Below are 12,960 nucleotides of genomic sequence, written 5' to 3' on the forward strand. Positions count from 1 at the left end.
TTAATGTCTGCTGGTTACCCAGCAAGGCTGAGTGTTCAAAGGCTGGCTTTTAAAATGGACGGGAAATAAGTGGGGGAGAAAAGCCACTTGGAGCAGGCAAGATTGTGTGAGAGGGTCAGCCGGACTGACGCACTGTGGCGTACCCAGTGTGCCTGGTATGTGGTGTTTCTACAGGTTCCATTTGGAGCATCTGCGGGGATCTGAAAAATTGCAAAAGGGTCAAAACACTTCTAATTAAAAGGAAGAATAAATTTTAGATATGCCAATTATTTTCTCTCAAGGACCTTCAGTGACCACCATGGAAAGACATGGAATTTAATTAGACCACAGGGGTTTCCAGCCACGGTAAATCAAACTGCACAGAATAAGGCAATGATAGAACGGTACGCTCTGGGGTGAGAGAATCCAGTGATGAATAAATTCATCTTACCATAAAGAAGAGACATACAACAATTCAAGGCTTTTGAAAAAAGCATCATTTATTTCAAAGTACAACACAAAGTTGTATTTTTAAGAAATACACATTCAATCTTGTATCCCAAGACTTGGCTATGTGCATTTCAGTTTATCGTTAAAATAACTTCAGGTATACAAATGGTACATACCTCAAGTACAAACAGCACAGAAAATGCGTATGGTCTCAACCGAATGTTTTTACATTCATTCACGGTTCTTAAAGTTGACTTACATTTCTGTAATCTGCTTTTAAACCAAGACAGCCTTATTTTAAAAAAATACTCTGTATTTTTCAGCACAAAGTCCTCATACATTTTTAAAATTAGATCTTGGTGCATAATATTGCGAAATTATTAAAAACCAAACTTGGAAATTTAATAAAATTGTCACATGCCAGGACTTCTGAATCAACTCAGATTATCTCCTTAGCTGTAAATGTCAATTTGTGTTCAGACAGATAAATAAAGGACGGAAGAAGACAGGTGGTGGAGACTTGATAGCAGCTAAGGTTTTCAGATGCACAGGTCTTATTACAGTTTGTGGCTGAGTCCAGACTTTTCCCTAAAAGCACAACAGCAAATCTCATATTATCATAATTGCAAGAAAGATCTGAAAGAAGCGAGTGGTACAAGCCTGCCCTGCTTGAATCTGTTTTGCAAAGATGAGGAGGGTGGGGAGTGGGAAGCTACAGCAGTAACAGCCTTAAAAAGATGTCTCAAAAACTGGCATATCATGATCTAGACGAGGGCCCCCACTTTTGTTTTGTTGCCTAATTTCAATTCTCATGAGGAAAGTGTGAATTAGACCAAGGGTCGGAGCTTCTTCTTCCGATTGTGGGGCTCCATATCCGCCATGGGTTGTAGGTCTGCCCCAAGTCATCGGCTGGACTCGAGGTGGAGGGAGCATGAGGAGCAGAGGAGTTTTCTGTGCCCATAAGGCCAATGCTTGGCAGCGCGTTGGCTGGAGTGGTGAAGGGCAGGGTACTGTTCAGGTTGCTGGACCAGATCGAGTTGCTGAATGGAGTGGTGGACCACAAGCTGCTGGTGTTGCCAAGGATCGACTGACGAGACAGAAAACACGCAGCATGGAGCATCAGGACGGACAGGCACAGGGGTGCTTCGCGGGTGACGCTTATGCTAGAAACTGGGGCTGGGCCAGAAGTGCTTTCACCTTCTTTATTTTGAAACAAATGTGTCATACATACAGCCATCTCAGCATCTGAGCAGATGGGTCTGCTATCTTAAAGGGCTGGCAAACCACAGTGGGCCACATCCAGCCCTGCCTGTTTCTAAGTCAAAGGGCTGCGGGCACATGGCTGCCCCCCCTGGGGGAGAGCCCGTCCGGCCACGTCGGCATGACCGCAGCAGAGGGGAACAGATGCCAAGAAGCAGTATGGCCTGCGAAGCCTAAAATATTTACTGACCCATTTTAAAAGCAGCTTAATCATTCTTTAAAACTGAAGCCAGAATGATTTACAAGTAAAGAAGGTAAAGTATCTACTTTCAACCCTGCTTGTCTAATTTAGTTTTCCTGAGAATGAAGAAGGAATCACAGCAGGGTATTTTTCTGTCATCATTTTGTGGAAGCTGAAACCAGTAATTATCTTGGCAAGAATACTTCTTTGGAGCATGATCTCGACAGAAAAATTTAGCTGAAAAACCAACAAATGTACACTGGAAAAGCTCAAGCTAAGGTGCTTCCCCCAAGGAAAATTAATGCACCCTTCCAGCAGCTTGCTGCCGGGGGCCCGAGGGGCTACAGGTCATAGAGGGTGAAGGTCACCCTCTGCCGCTGTCTGGCTGCCAGCCACGGCTGCGGCCTGACTTGCAGGTTGGGAAGAGGCGGTAATGTTTTGGCTCAACTCGGAGACCCACCCAACAGGAGCTCACTAGTGCTTCCTATAGTTTCCTGACTGTAATCACTGACGAGTACGGGTGGGTCACTTGGGCAGAGTATGAAGACACGGCAATGAGGACCATAGAAGAACTAACCTGCCCCTTCCAGGCCGTGCTCCGGCCTCTGTAACGGCATCAGTGCTGCCTGAGGATCAGTGATAGTAACAGCAGGAGTGACGAGGGAGCAGGTGAGGCCGAGCCTCGAGTACTCACTGTGGCCGTGTGGGTCGGGGAACTGGAACTGGCTGGCCACGAAGGGCTGGGGTCCGTTGCTGGAGAGTCCCAAAGGTATGAAGGGCCACTACTAAACTCGTTCCAGCCTCTCTGGGAGGCCTGATTGCATGACCGAGATAACCCAAGTTTGCTGAAAACTTCTGCAAATAAGGAAGCAATCAAGTGTGTATTATTTTGCCATGCTCACTGGGGCATTCACTCAGAGGCACATGTCCCCCCAGCTCTCACTCGGGGCCCCTCACCTGCTCTGCCAGCTCCCGCCACAGCCTGGGGAGAACGGGGCACAGCGGGTGTTCCCCAGAACTCGAGCGCACGGCACGCAGTCTGAGCTCTTTACCCGGCCCGCTAGCTGGATGACACATGCAAACATCCCATTGCTAACGTGACTGCGGCTAAGGCAGAGCTCACACTGCAGCCTCTAGTCTGGGACACAAAGTAAGGAGCCCAGCGTGGCCAGGGGTCACCTTTCAGACACACAATCCCTTCCTGAAGTTCTTAAATAACCGCTGGGGACCACAAACCAGCTGGTACTCCTGGCACCGAGCTGGCTCTGCCGGACACCTGGGCTGCAGGCGGGTGGAAGAGGAGGCCCTTTAGAGAGGTTCCTGCTGGGCCTCCCTCGCTGCAGGCCGCTGTGCCAAGGGCTGATGGGGCCCGAGCCCAGGCATCTGTCTGGGAGAGCTGCAACAGCCCGGCTGCCCTGAAGCCAGCCTGCGTGTCTTCTGTCAGTGCCTGACTACAGGGATAAAGAAATGCGCTGACAAAATGACAGGCTGGGGGTGCCTGGGTGGACTAGTCAGTTAAGTGTCTGCCATCGGCTCAGGTCGTGATCTCAGGGGCCCTGCTTAGCACGAGGAGGCTGCTTCTCCTTCTCCCTCTGACCCCACCACTTGTGCTCGCTCTCTCACTCACTCTCAAATAAATAAAATCTTAAAAAAAAGACAAAAAAAGACAGGCTCTCCTAGTTCAGCGTGTTTCTCCACACATAAAACTAGACCTCATCCTCCCTTTTTCTTTGCCCACGGGCTTATTAGTTGCAGGTCTAGTGTTAAACACTCACCACCAGTTAGGTTAAAAGAATTTCCAAAGGCCGAGAACGAATTGAGGGGTGTGAAGTCAGGGCTGCTGGGGTTGCTGGCAGGACTCCACAAACCCGAGCTGGATGTTACAGGAGGAAATGCAACACACAGAGATGTATACTGGTTAGCGCGCACAGGCCTATTACACACAGCTTCGCAGACAGCGGGCGCTGCGTCACCCGGGGGTACTCCGGCTATGGAAGACAGGCTCCTGTGCCAAAAAGGGTTCAGGCACAGAGAGGTTCTGAGCTCCTAGCCTATGTGGGAGCTGTGAGCTGGGCTCAAAGCAGGTGTTCTGCGGAGAGACAGGTAGTCTTTTTTTTCCTTATGTTGATCTTTTGGTAATGGAAGATTGATTTTAAAAATTTCCAATCCAGCACTCACCCCATTCAGTACAGGGTAGGTCGAGTTGGGGCTGTATGGACAGTCTTTACTGTTACTGACCTGGGAAATCAAACCACAGCAATCGCTGCCCGTCAACGTGCCCAGGAGGGTTGCTCGGGGTCGGGAGAGCGCATCTCCAGTATTCAGTACACACTGTCCCGTACCAACTCTCAAGCATAGTTTGTTCTCCTCTATGTGCTCACATCCTTTCTTACAACAGACCGTGACAGGGAAAAAGGACGGACACACACCTGGCCCTCTGTCGGGGGAGCCACCGGGGCAAGTACAGCAACTGGGCCTTCTGCTTCCACCCAACAGACCAGAGCTCTGAGAGGATGGCCTACTTGGAATCTCGGGGGGAACACAGGTATGGATGGAAGAAGCTAGCCCTGCCTTTTAGCTTTCTTTTGATTAAGAATGGTATACTGTACCTGTCTGAGCCATCGCTGTCGACAGGAGTGTGCGAAATGCCAAGGCTGCTGGAAAAATCTGTTTTGTTTGAAGAAACTTTAGCAAAGCCATTCCCACCTGTAACAATGGACTCTGAATCAATCAAAGGTAATTCTACTGTGCCCAAAGCCCAGGTGTGACAGGTAGGACCCCAAGCCACTCACCTGGACTCTTGTCATACCCAGCTGTGACTGCAGCAAAAGTGGGGTTGCCGTTCTTGCCAGGGAGTGAGGCTGCTTTTGTCAATTTGTGTTTGCTTCCATTTGGCTGCTTGGTTTTAGGGTCACTTGAATGAAGAAGCAAAGAGAGGGCCATTCCTCATTAGTCCAGGCTGGAGGCCTGCTGGGGGCACTTGTCTTGGGCAGTTTGGCTGCCCTGAGACCGAGTCCATGCAGTGCCCTCACTGTACCTGGGCCCAGAGTTTGACGGGGAGCTGGAAACAGCCCAGGACAGCCCCCGAGTATGGCCTGGCCTCACCTAAAATGCTGCCAGACCTAAGACTGTGCCGTCTGATGGGACATAAGGGACCTGGGGGAAAGGTGTGAAAACAGAAGGCCCCTAGAAAAGAGACCAGGGCAGGGATGAGCATTTAGGGGCTGGCAAAGCTGCAATCCCATTTTAAAGACCACTGGATAGGTAGCCACTGGGTCGTGGGCTGAGGAGGAGACCAAGGGCTCAATGGCAGGCAATACTATGTGACAGGGTTCCAGTCTCTGGCGTGTCAGGACGTGGTAAGGGGCCCAGTACAGCAAGGGCCCCAAGCAGGGAAGCCTGCCCTCTGGATCTTTGGCAAGAGAGAAAAACTGGGCTGTCATGTCAGGCTGGGTGGTTCCCCAAGGGCAGAGCAGGGATGGTGACAACATTGGGCTCGGCTTGCAGGTGTGTGTGTGGGGAGAACGTGCAGCGCTGGGGGCATGCTGGCACTCACTAAGAACTCGTCCCGGGCTCCTCACTGTTACTGAGGTTGCTGTTATACCACGTTAGCCAAACACGGGGGGGCTCTGGGCCTCCACGAAGGAGCGCCATCGCTGGGTCCTGCCTGCCCGTCGGGAGGCTGCCGCCTCTGTGCATGGCATCTGGTGCAGCAGCCCTTGCGGCGGCCAGTCTTGGCCTGTAACTGCTGAGCTCTGCGGCCGTAAGGGCAAAATAAACATCCTGTAAAGCCGCTTCCTCAATGCACAGGGCGGCTGTAGACCTTAAATACTTAGGATGCTCACTGCCTCTTGAATTAGAAAGTAATTCTACTAAGTTAAATGATGCACAGCTGGGGTCGGGCACTAACCCCAGGAAAGGTCAGAAGATGGTAGAGGACAGGAATAGTGGGACAGGACAGCAGGCTGTGGCCACTGAGCGTTTCCAATCCAAGGGTGCAAGCATTTTCCGAACTTAGCTATCTGAAGGGTTGGGGACAGCCAGGGACCCACCTGCTGGAGCTGCTGTTGACGATGCTGCTGTAGCTGCCCCGGGTCGAGAACGGGCAAGGTGCAGCGGGGGGAGAGGGAGAGGCAGGTGTCGGTGAGGTCTGGCGTTGTTTCAAGAAAATGTCTGCGTTGAGGGTTTGCAGAGAAAGTTTATAAAGACTATCAGTAGCTGGAAATGAAAAATAAATGGTCTTGTTAATGTAGTGTTTTTTTACTCTTGAAATTACTTTTGATGTTCTGATAGAATGCAGAACTCAACCGCTTCTATAAAACAAAAATGAAAACAAAAACAGCCAGCAAGAAAGCTTTTACATGTGTTCTGCTTCAAGGTTTGAAAGGGAAAAAGGAAGTCCTGCGTCTCTCTGCCTAATGAGGCATTCCGATTCACTGCCATGACTCCTCACTCCTCCGTGCTCTGCCAGATGCTCCTGGACAGCTTCTCCTGGCTCAGGCTGGGAAGGCGGCTCTTCCTCGTCCTTCAGGGGTGGGCAGGTAAAGTCAGTGCCTGGGACCGGACAGAGTCCCTGTATTTCCACCCAGGCAGGTGTGGGGGTAGTGGGCAAAACATCCCTGAGTCCTATAGCTTGACTCTACCCTGCTGCTGCCCCAGTCCACGGCACAAGGATGTGAGCTCCTAGGAGAGTCCTGCTGCCCTTTAGGATAAGGTGTACACAGCTGTTTGAAAAATTTAAAAAAGAAAAAGCCTGCATAAATAAAATATTAATTCTGCACTCACTAAGAGGAAACACATAACTTCTTTCAGAAAACAGCATCATCTGGTGAGGTTGCATCCGGCCCCAGCCACGGGGGCTGTGGCCTCTGCGAGTTCAGTCCCCATGGGCTCCTGGGGTGTGTGGTTGCGCAGCTCCCCGCAGTTCTCCTGGCCCAACGGCCCATCCTGTCACCCTCCTTTCCCATCCCTGCCCAGCACACTCTTCTGCCGGGGCACATTCCCACCCCATCCCCGCCTGACGGCCTTTCCTGGCCCATGCAAGCCCTGTCTACAGCGAGGACAGCCTGCTCTACTTCCAGTCTCTGTGAACGGTCTGTTTCATCTCCCCTCCAGAAAGACCGGAAGCCGGCTCAGCACGGTGGTTCCAGTTCCCTTGTGATTCTCTCCCACACCCGTGCTTCTCCCCAAGCCCCCAGGGCTCAGAGCCCGGATGGAGAGGCATGTTCCCTGGCTGCGTCAAGGCAGCACCTATGGCACCGCCATGCGAAGCCGCCTTCTTCTCGAAGCCTGAGCCGTTCATTCCCCAGCTCTACTGACACCTTGCACCTACCCCAGGATTCTGGCATTCCTCAGTGGCGTTGGCCCCTCATTCCCTGTCCCTGCCTCCACTCTACCAGCTCTCACCCTTGACTATGTGGTTAATTCCTTTCTTATATGCTCTGTAGTCTGTTGACTTGATGCCCATGTTCAGGGACAGCCCATCTCAAAGCTCTCCACCGTTCTGCCTGCCTCGGAAGCCCCTACAGCGCAGTGTGTCTGGTATCACCTCTACGTGGCAGGACCATTATTTGTACAACTGTCCTGATCCTTCCCAGCCACCCCTTGCAGGACCCCTTCTCTGACTACCCCCTCCCCCAAAGGAAGTGAGCCGGGAACTGTCCGCAGTGGGACAGTCCTCCTTCAGTGGGATGTGTTTCCCTGGGCCCAGGAGTAACTTAGTAAATGTTGGAATGCAAGAGGGGAACTTAAGTCAGAAAAAGACTTTTTGGACTAACGCTTGAAGTAAGAAGAGAAGATGGGGGGAAGGTAGGAGGTGACCAAGAATAGCATAGGGCATGTGCAATTAGAGAACTTTTTGACTCAACAGAATTCCTCTGGGGCTTTCTGTTTGCCTTTCAATAAACCCTTGGATTTGTTGTCTTTTAAAGTCATGACGTTATTTGAAGAGAATTTTCTCAGCACCTCCTAGGGGCCCAGGGAACCATGCTACAAGGGGTCCTGCCTGGGGGTGGAGCGATCTCTCCACATGGTTTTCCAGTGAGGTGCCGGCTAGCACAGCCCAGTGGAGGATGGTCTACCCCCTGGGAAGCCTAGGAAGTGTAGCTCTGCTAGCAGGGGGTTTGGAGACTGGAGATCTCAGCCAGGTCAGTTATCAGTGAAGGGTGGAAAAGGGAGAAAAGAGGGGACAGGGAGTGTATTAGACTGATTCTTACTGGTTTCATGTAGCAGTTTTGTGTATATGATGGAGCCCTGCTACAACTTTCCAGTAAGGCTGGTGGAGAGAGTGGAGAGGTTACAGGATGTGGGACCAGGGTAAGGTATTCCTTGCTTGGAAAAGCACATAATCATTATGCAGATGTGGGCCTTGGAGCGAGTACACACTTTCTGCAGTGGCAAAGCCATCTAGCTGTCTGACAGGGAGCTCTGCCCTGAGGCACTGAGCTCTCGGAGGCATCGGCTGGCCTTCTTAGACAGGCCTGGGAGGAAACAGAGGCCCACAGCATTCTGCTTTCCAAACATTTTCTTCTCCAGACCGTTTGACTGGCATTTCTTACATTCCTCCCCTCCTGAGGTGGGGAGCCGAACTCACATGGGTTTGGATCTGGTCACCTTTTCTCCTCCATCCCAAACGAGGGACAACAGCATGTTTGTCAGGTGCCACTTGGTGGTGACACTGTCACGGCCAGCTATCTGGTCTTGAAGGCTGTGCCCGATTGACACCCCACCTCTCCTGTACCACGTGCTACTCATGGCAGCAGAGTTCACGCTGACCTAGCTGGGCTGCAGACAACCCTATGAAACTGGCTCCCTGGGAACCCGGTATGCCCAGTGCTGACAATGTCCCTCTGTGGGGGCGGTGATGTCTGTTTAATACGGCATGGCCCAAATCACAAAGTGGAAGCCAAGGACCGGTGTCCAGCTGAAACTCAGAGAGGAATCTAAGGAAACAAAAAGCATTCAGCCTGGACACCAGGACTACTGAGAGATTCGTTTCAAGATCTCTGAATGACCAGGAATTTAGGTTTGTATCTCATCCCAGGCAAAAAAAAAAAAAAAAAAATAGTATTAAAAAGTGCCAGAAAGTCTCATGACAAATAGGGGGCTAGAGGTTTTACCACAGAAAAGTGTCTCTTTCCAGTGAAAGAGGTGAAAATGTAAAAGTATTCATACAGGTGAAAATGTAAAAGGCGCCATGTTTCCTGTACACCGCACCTCGATTTCCAAGTTCTTTTCCTCCTTCGCTTTACTGAGGGCTCCAATCGCACAGTGTTCATTTAAATCCCCCTTTGCCCCAAACAATCTTTTGTTCAACTCTGATTTTCCCTTTGGCACAAACTGGCTAACTGTGGGTTCACTCTAACACCGTAGATGGGTTAGTCCTCAAGCTGGTCCTCTCTTGACCCTAAACACCTATAATTAGGCCCCTCCCTTGGCCTGTGTCTGTTGCCTTCTATTCTGGGTCGTAAGTATGTAAGGCGAGGACTGCTATCTTATTTTAGTAGCCTGTGCTACTGCCATGATTTACTGTTGGCCAAGTCTGACAAACAAGGTCAAGAAGCTAGTGAGTAAAATAGAGAAACCTTCACACAGGTGGTTTACGTAAAAGATGTGGGTCAAGCTGAAGGAAGACTGAATTTTTACAAAAATGATTATTACACTGGTAAACGTTATGAGGAACTAGTCAGGCAAAAAATGGCTGAGTTAACAATTTCCTAAAGAAGTATTTCTTTGGGTGATTCACCGCTCCAGACAGATCTTCCCACTTTGTACACTGGGAAGTGGTGTGGTCTAGAAGCTCTGGAAAAAGAGCCCTCATGTGAACTGTCTGATTTTTCTGGTGTAAACACTCCCGCCACGGTCAAACAAGCTACGACACTTTTACCAATGGCAGACTATTGAACAAGGGGCTTTGGCTGTCTGGTACAAGTGGCATCCAGCAGACCACAGATACCAGGCCTCCTTTTAAAACTCCATGGAGTTTTCCTCCCTCCATGGAGCGGACCCCATGGTTTCTCAATCCCCATACTTACAGCTGCCGGGCTTGTGAACTGGCACAGAATCCCATTCCGGGGGTGGAGAGTCTTTTTCACCTTCTGAGCTACTGGTGTTGCCTAGTTCTTGACTATTTGGGAGGAATTTTGCCAGGGCAGGTGGCCTGTTATCCACTAACTTATTTGTACCTACACAAAAATCATGAAACAAAAAAATCATTAACGGAGGATAATTCCTTTCTTTCAGGTCTGTTTCAATGAACCTTCTAATGAGGATGAGGATATCACTGTAGCCTTTTACAGGACTGATGACTACTAATCGATTACTGGTAACTCACAACTAATAATTACTAGTACAATGAATCATGAAAATATCCATATGGTCAAACAAAAGTACCTTTTGTTTTCTGGGAATTTCGTGATTTGGATCCACTTGTTAATGCAGTTGGAAGAGGAATCTTGGTTGGGAGATTTCTGCGTTGTTTACTTTCCAGTGGGGGGGTATAAGGGAGCTCTAAGGAACTGAAAGACAATCATGGATGGAAAATACAAATTTATGCCTTTGTTTTGGATCAGAGAGTAGAAGTCACTAATCACGCTACAATTTCCATTGCATATGTTTTTCTAATCTGGCTTCCTCAGACGCTATGTAGTCATGGTCCTAACTTAACACTGGCTGCTTTCCAAATGTTTCTAAGACTGCTCAGAAGACATGCAGCATTTGCAGATTTATCCTTTGCTATTCTGAGTGCTGACAATGAACTGAGGTCTGTTGTTTGATACTACGGAATGGGTTAGAGCACCTACCTCACATCGTATGTATAAAGGCTTTGGCAAAAACATGCTGTTTTGGGGGCTGCTAAATGCAGTCATTTTGCTTGTGAATGAGTCTCTCCCATTATCCGGACTACTAGTGGGATTCTTGAATGTGGAGATTCTGAAAAGTCTCCGACTTACAGTGTCAAAGGGTCTGCACATTTGTCTCATAGAAACTATGAAATGAACCAGGGCTAAGTTCCTGGGTTGCCTATGAAAATCCACTAGCCCACTGCAGAGCAGGACTGACAGATTTGCCTAAGCTCTAGGGTGAGTAGGGTGAGATGAATTTTCTTCTTTATTCTTAAACTCAAGGTTAACCCTGGGCAAACATTTAAGTATTATTTTTTATTCATTCAGAGTATATATGTGTTCTAAAAGATTCGGAGCTAAGCTTAACATAATAAACATTTATAAATAGAACTATTTGGCTCTGAACTTCCCGTCCAAGGCAAAATGGGAGGCATGCTGGGCTATTTTAGTTTCTATAGCCTGATGCAGAGAACATTAAAATCTGCTGGGAGAGAAGCAATCTCTAGGAGAAATGGACAGATGACCTATAGAAGGTAACAGTGTGAGGAATATAACTGTCTGGGCCATAAAGGTATTCTTTACGAAGTTGCTTCTGTAATGGTCACCAAGATCAAGTCAGAGGCTTGGGAAGGCCTTGGATGGGCTAACTGTGGTTATCCAAGAAAACACCCAAGAAGGGTGTTTTCCGGTGAAGGCATGAGACATAGCTGAGAGAACCCAGTGGCCTCTTACCAGGCTTCTTCCAAAATTTATCAGTTATCTCCACCATTCTGGTGATGGCCAGAAAGCTGTTGGTTCAAGGCTAAGCAGAGAGCTTGCTTTTCATTAAAAATCTGACCAAGGGACGCCTGGGTGGCTCAGTGGGTTAAAGGCTCAGGTCATGATCCCAGGGTCCTGGGATCGAGCCCAACGTCCGGCTCTCTGCTCCACAGGGAGCCTGCTTCCTCCTCTCTCTCTGCCTGCTTCTCTGCCTAGTTGTGATTTCTGTCAAATAAATAAAATATTAAAAAAAAAATCTGACCAAGTTTACATGCTGATGTAGATGTTTTAAAATGGGTGTGTCGCTGGCACTTTCCACCTTAGGGTACTTCCTGTCCTGTCCCCAACCCTCAGGTGTGTGACTCCAACACACCACTCTGGCCTCCCCGAGCCTGTCCTTCAGGTTCTTTTTTATGTACCACATCATCTTCCTTCTGTTGCTACTCCAAATTCTCACTCCTAGAAGGCAGCCTGTTTCTGTTAGGTTCTGGGATGGGGACAGCCCACCGTACTAATTCACGTCAGATCTCAAAGGTCAGAATGGTTCAAACCTTCCAGGTGACAGAATAATATATAAATATTAATAATAATATAAACAAACCCATTTTAACATAGGCTATTTACAAATATTTACATGGTAGTAGGTTAAAGTCATTTTCTTCTCTTTCTTTTGTATCTCTGCATTTCACAAATTTTCTATAATAAATATGTATTAGATTTGGAATCAGTAAAAGAGCTAACCAAAAATCCAAAGGGCTCTGTTAACCCAAGTAAGTAGAATTTTTTTGGCAGGTTAACAAACCAATGTGAAAAATTCACTTTTTATGGGCAAGAGTATTAATGTTACAGTTTTATAAATCTTCCATGTCCTTCCACTTCTGACAGTGTTATTTAAAAATTCTACCTAAACAACAACAACAATAAAGACTCCCATGAAACCCTCTGGTGCTGGTGGCAGAGGTGGGCGTGTGGGAATTATTTTTAGGTAAGTCATTTATAAGTATGGGGGTTAGGGGCTATTTATACAAAGCCTAACTCTGTGCCACTGTAAAATTAGTTGGTTTCTTAAGAAAAAAGATGTCAGACAACTATTTTATTTTTGCTGATTCATACTTTCCAAAATTAAGCTAAATGATCTTTATCAAGAAACCTTTTTAAAGGCTTCTGAGTAAAATAGGTAAGAGCCTACTTTATTTATAATTTTTTATTTTTTTAATTAACATAAAATGTATTATTAGCCCCAGGGGTACAGGTCTGTGAATCACCAGGGAGCCTACTTAATTTAAATGATTCTTTCTAAAAGGGAAAAACCATAAGGTGGTTCAGATGCCAGGCTTGATTTTTGCTCTGTAATATGGTCTGTGCCGCTGTCTGGTGAAGGGGGAAGGTAGAGAGCTGAAGCCAAGGTCAGGGTTTTCCCAGTGCTCACGGGTCTGGAGGCCAGTATGTGAAATGCGGTGCCCACGGCCCTGAGCTGAGTGAGCTATT

At 48.2% G+C, this 12,960-nt stretch overlaps 1 protein-coding gene across 1 annotated transcript in view; it reads right to left on the reverse strand.

Moving 5' to 3' along the window:
* Nucleotides 1–458: 458 nt before the first annotated feature.
* Nucleotides 459–12,960, reverse strand: part of TMEM131 (transmembrane protein 131) — a 232,751-nt gene continuing 220,249 nt past the window's right edge. The window contains exons 34-41 of the mRNA XM_045980652.1: nucleotides 10,262–10,386; nucleotides 9,904–10,053; nucleotides 5,923–6,088; nucleotides 4,663–4,784; nucleotides 4,480–4,576; nucleotides 3,646–3,743; nucleotides 2,565–2,725; nucleotides 459–1,516 (exon numbers count right to left, since the gene is read on the reverse strand). Of these exons, the coding sequence (XP_045836608.1) occupies nucleotides 1,232–1,516; nucleotides 2,565–2,725; nucleotides 3,646–3,743; nucleotides 4,480–4,576; nucleotides 4,663–4,784; nucleotides 5,923–6,088; nucleotides 9,904–10,053; nucleotides 10,262–10,386 (1,204 nt within the window). The 3' untranslated portion in view covers nucleotides 459–1,231. The remainder of the gene's footprint in view (nucleotides 1,517–2,564; nucleotides 2,726–3,645; nucleotides 3,744–4,479; nucleotides 4,577–4,662; nucleotides 4,785–5,922; nucleotides 6,089–9,903; nucleotides 10,054–10,261; nucleotides 10,387–12,960) is intronic.

This window comes from Meles meles, chromosome 16 (genome assembly GCF_922984935.1).
Source record: "Meles meles chromosome 16, mMelMel3.1 paternal haplotype, whole genome shotgun sequence".
Taxonomy (NCBI): Eukaryota; Metazoa; Chordata; class Mammalia; order Carnivora; family Mustelidae; genus Meles; species Meles meles.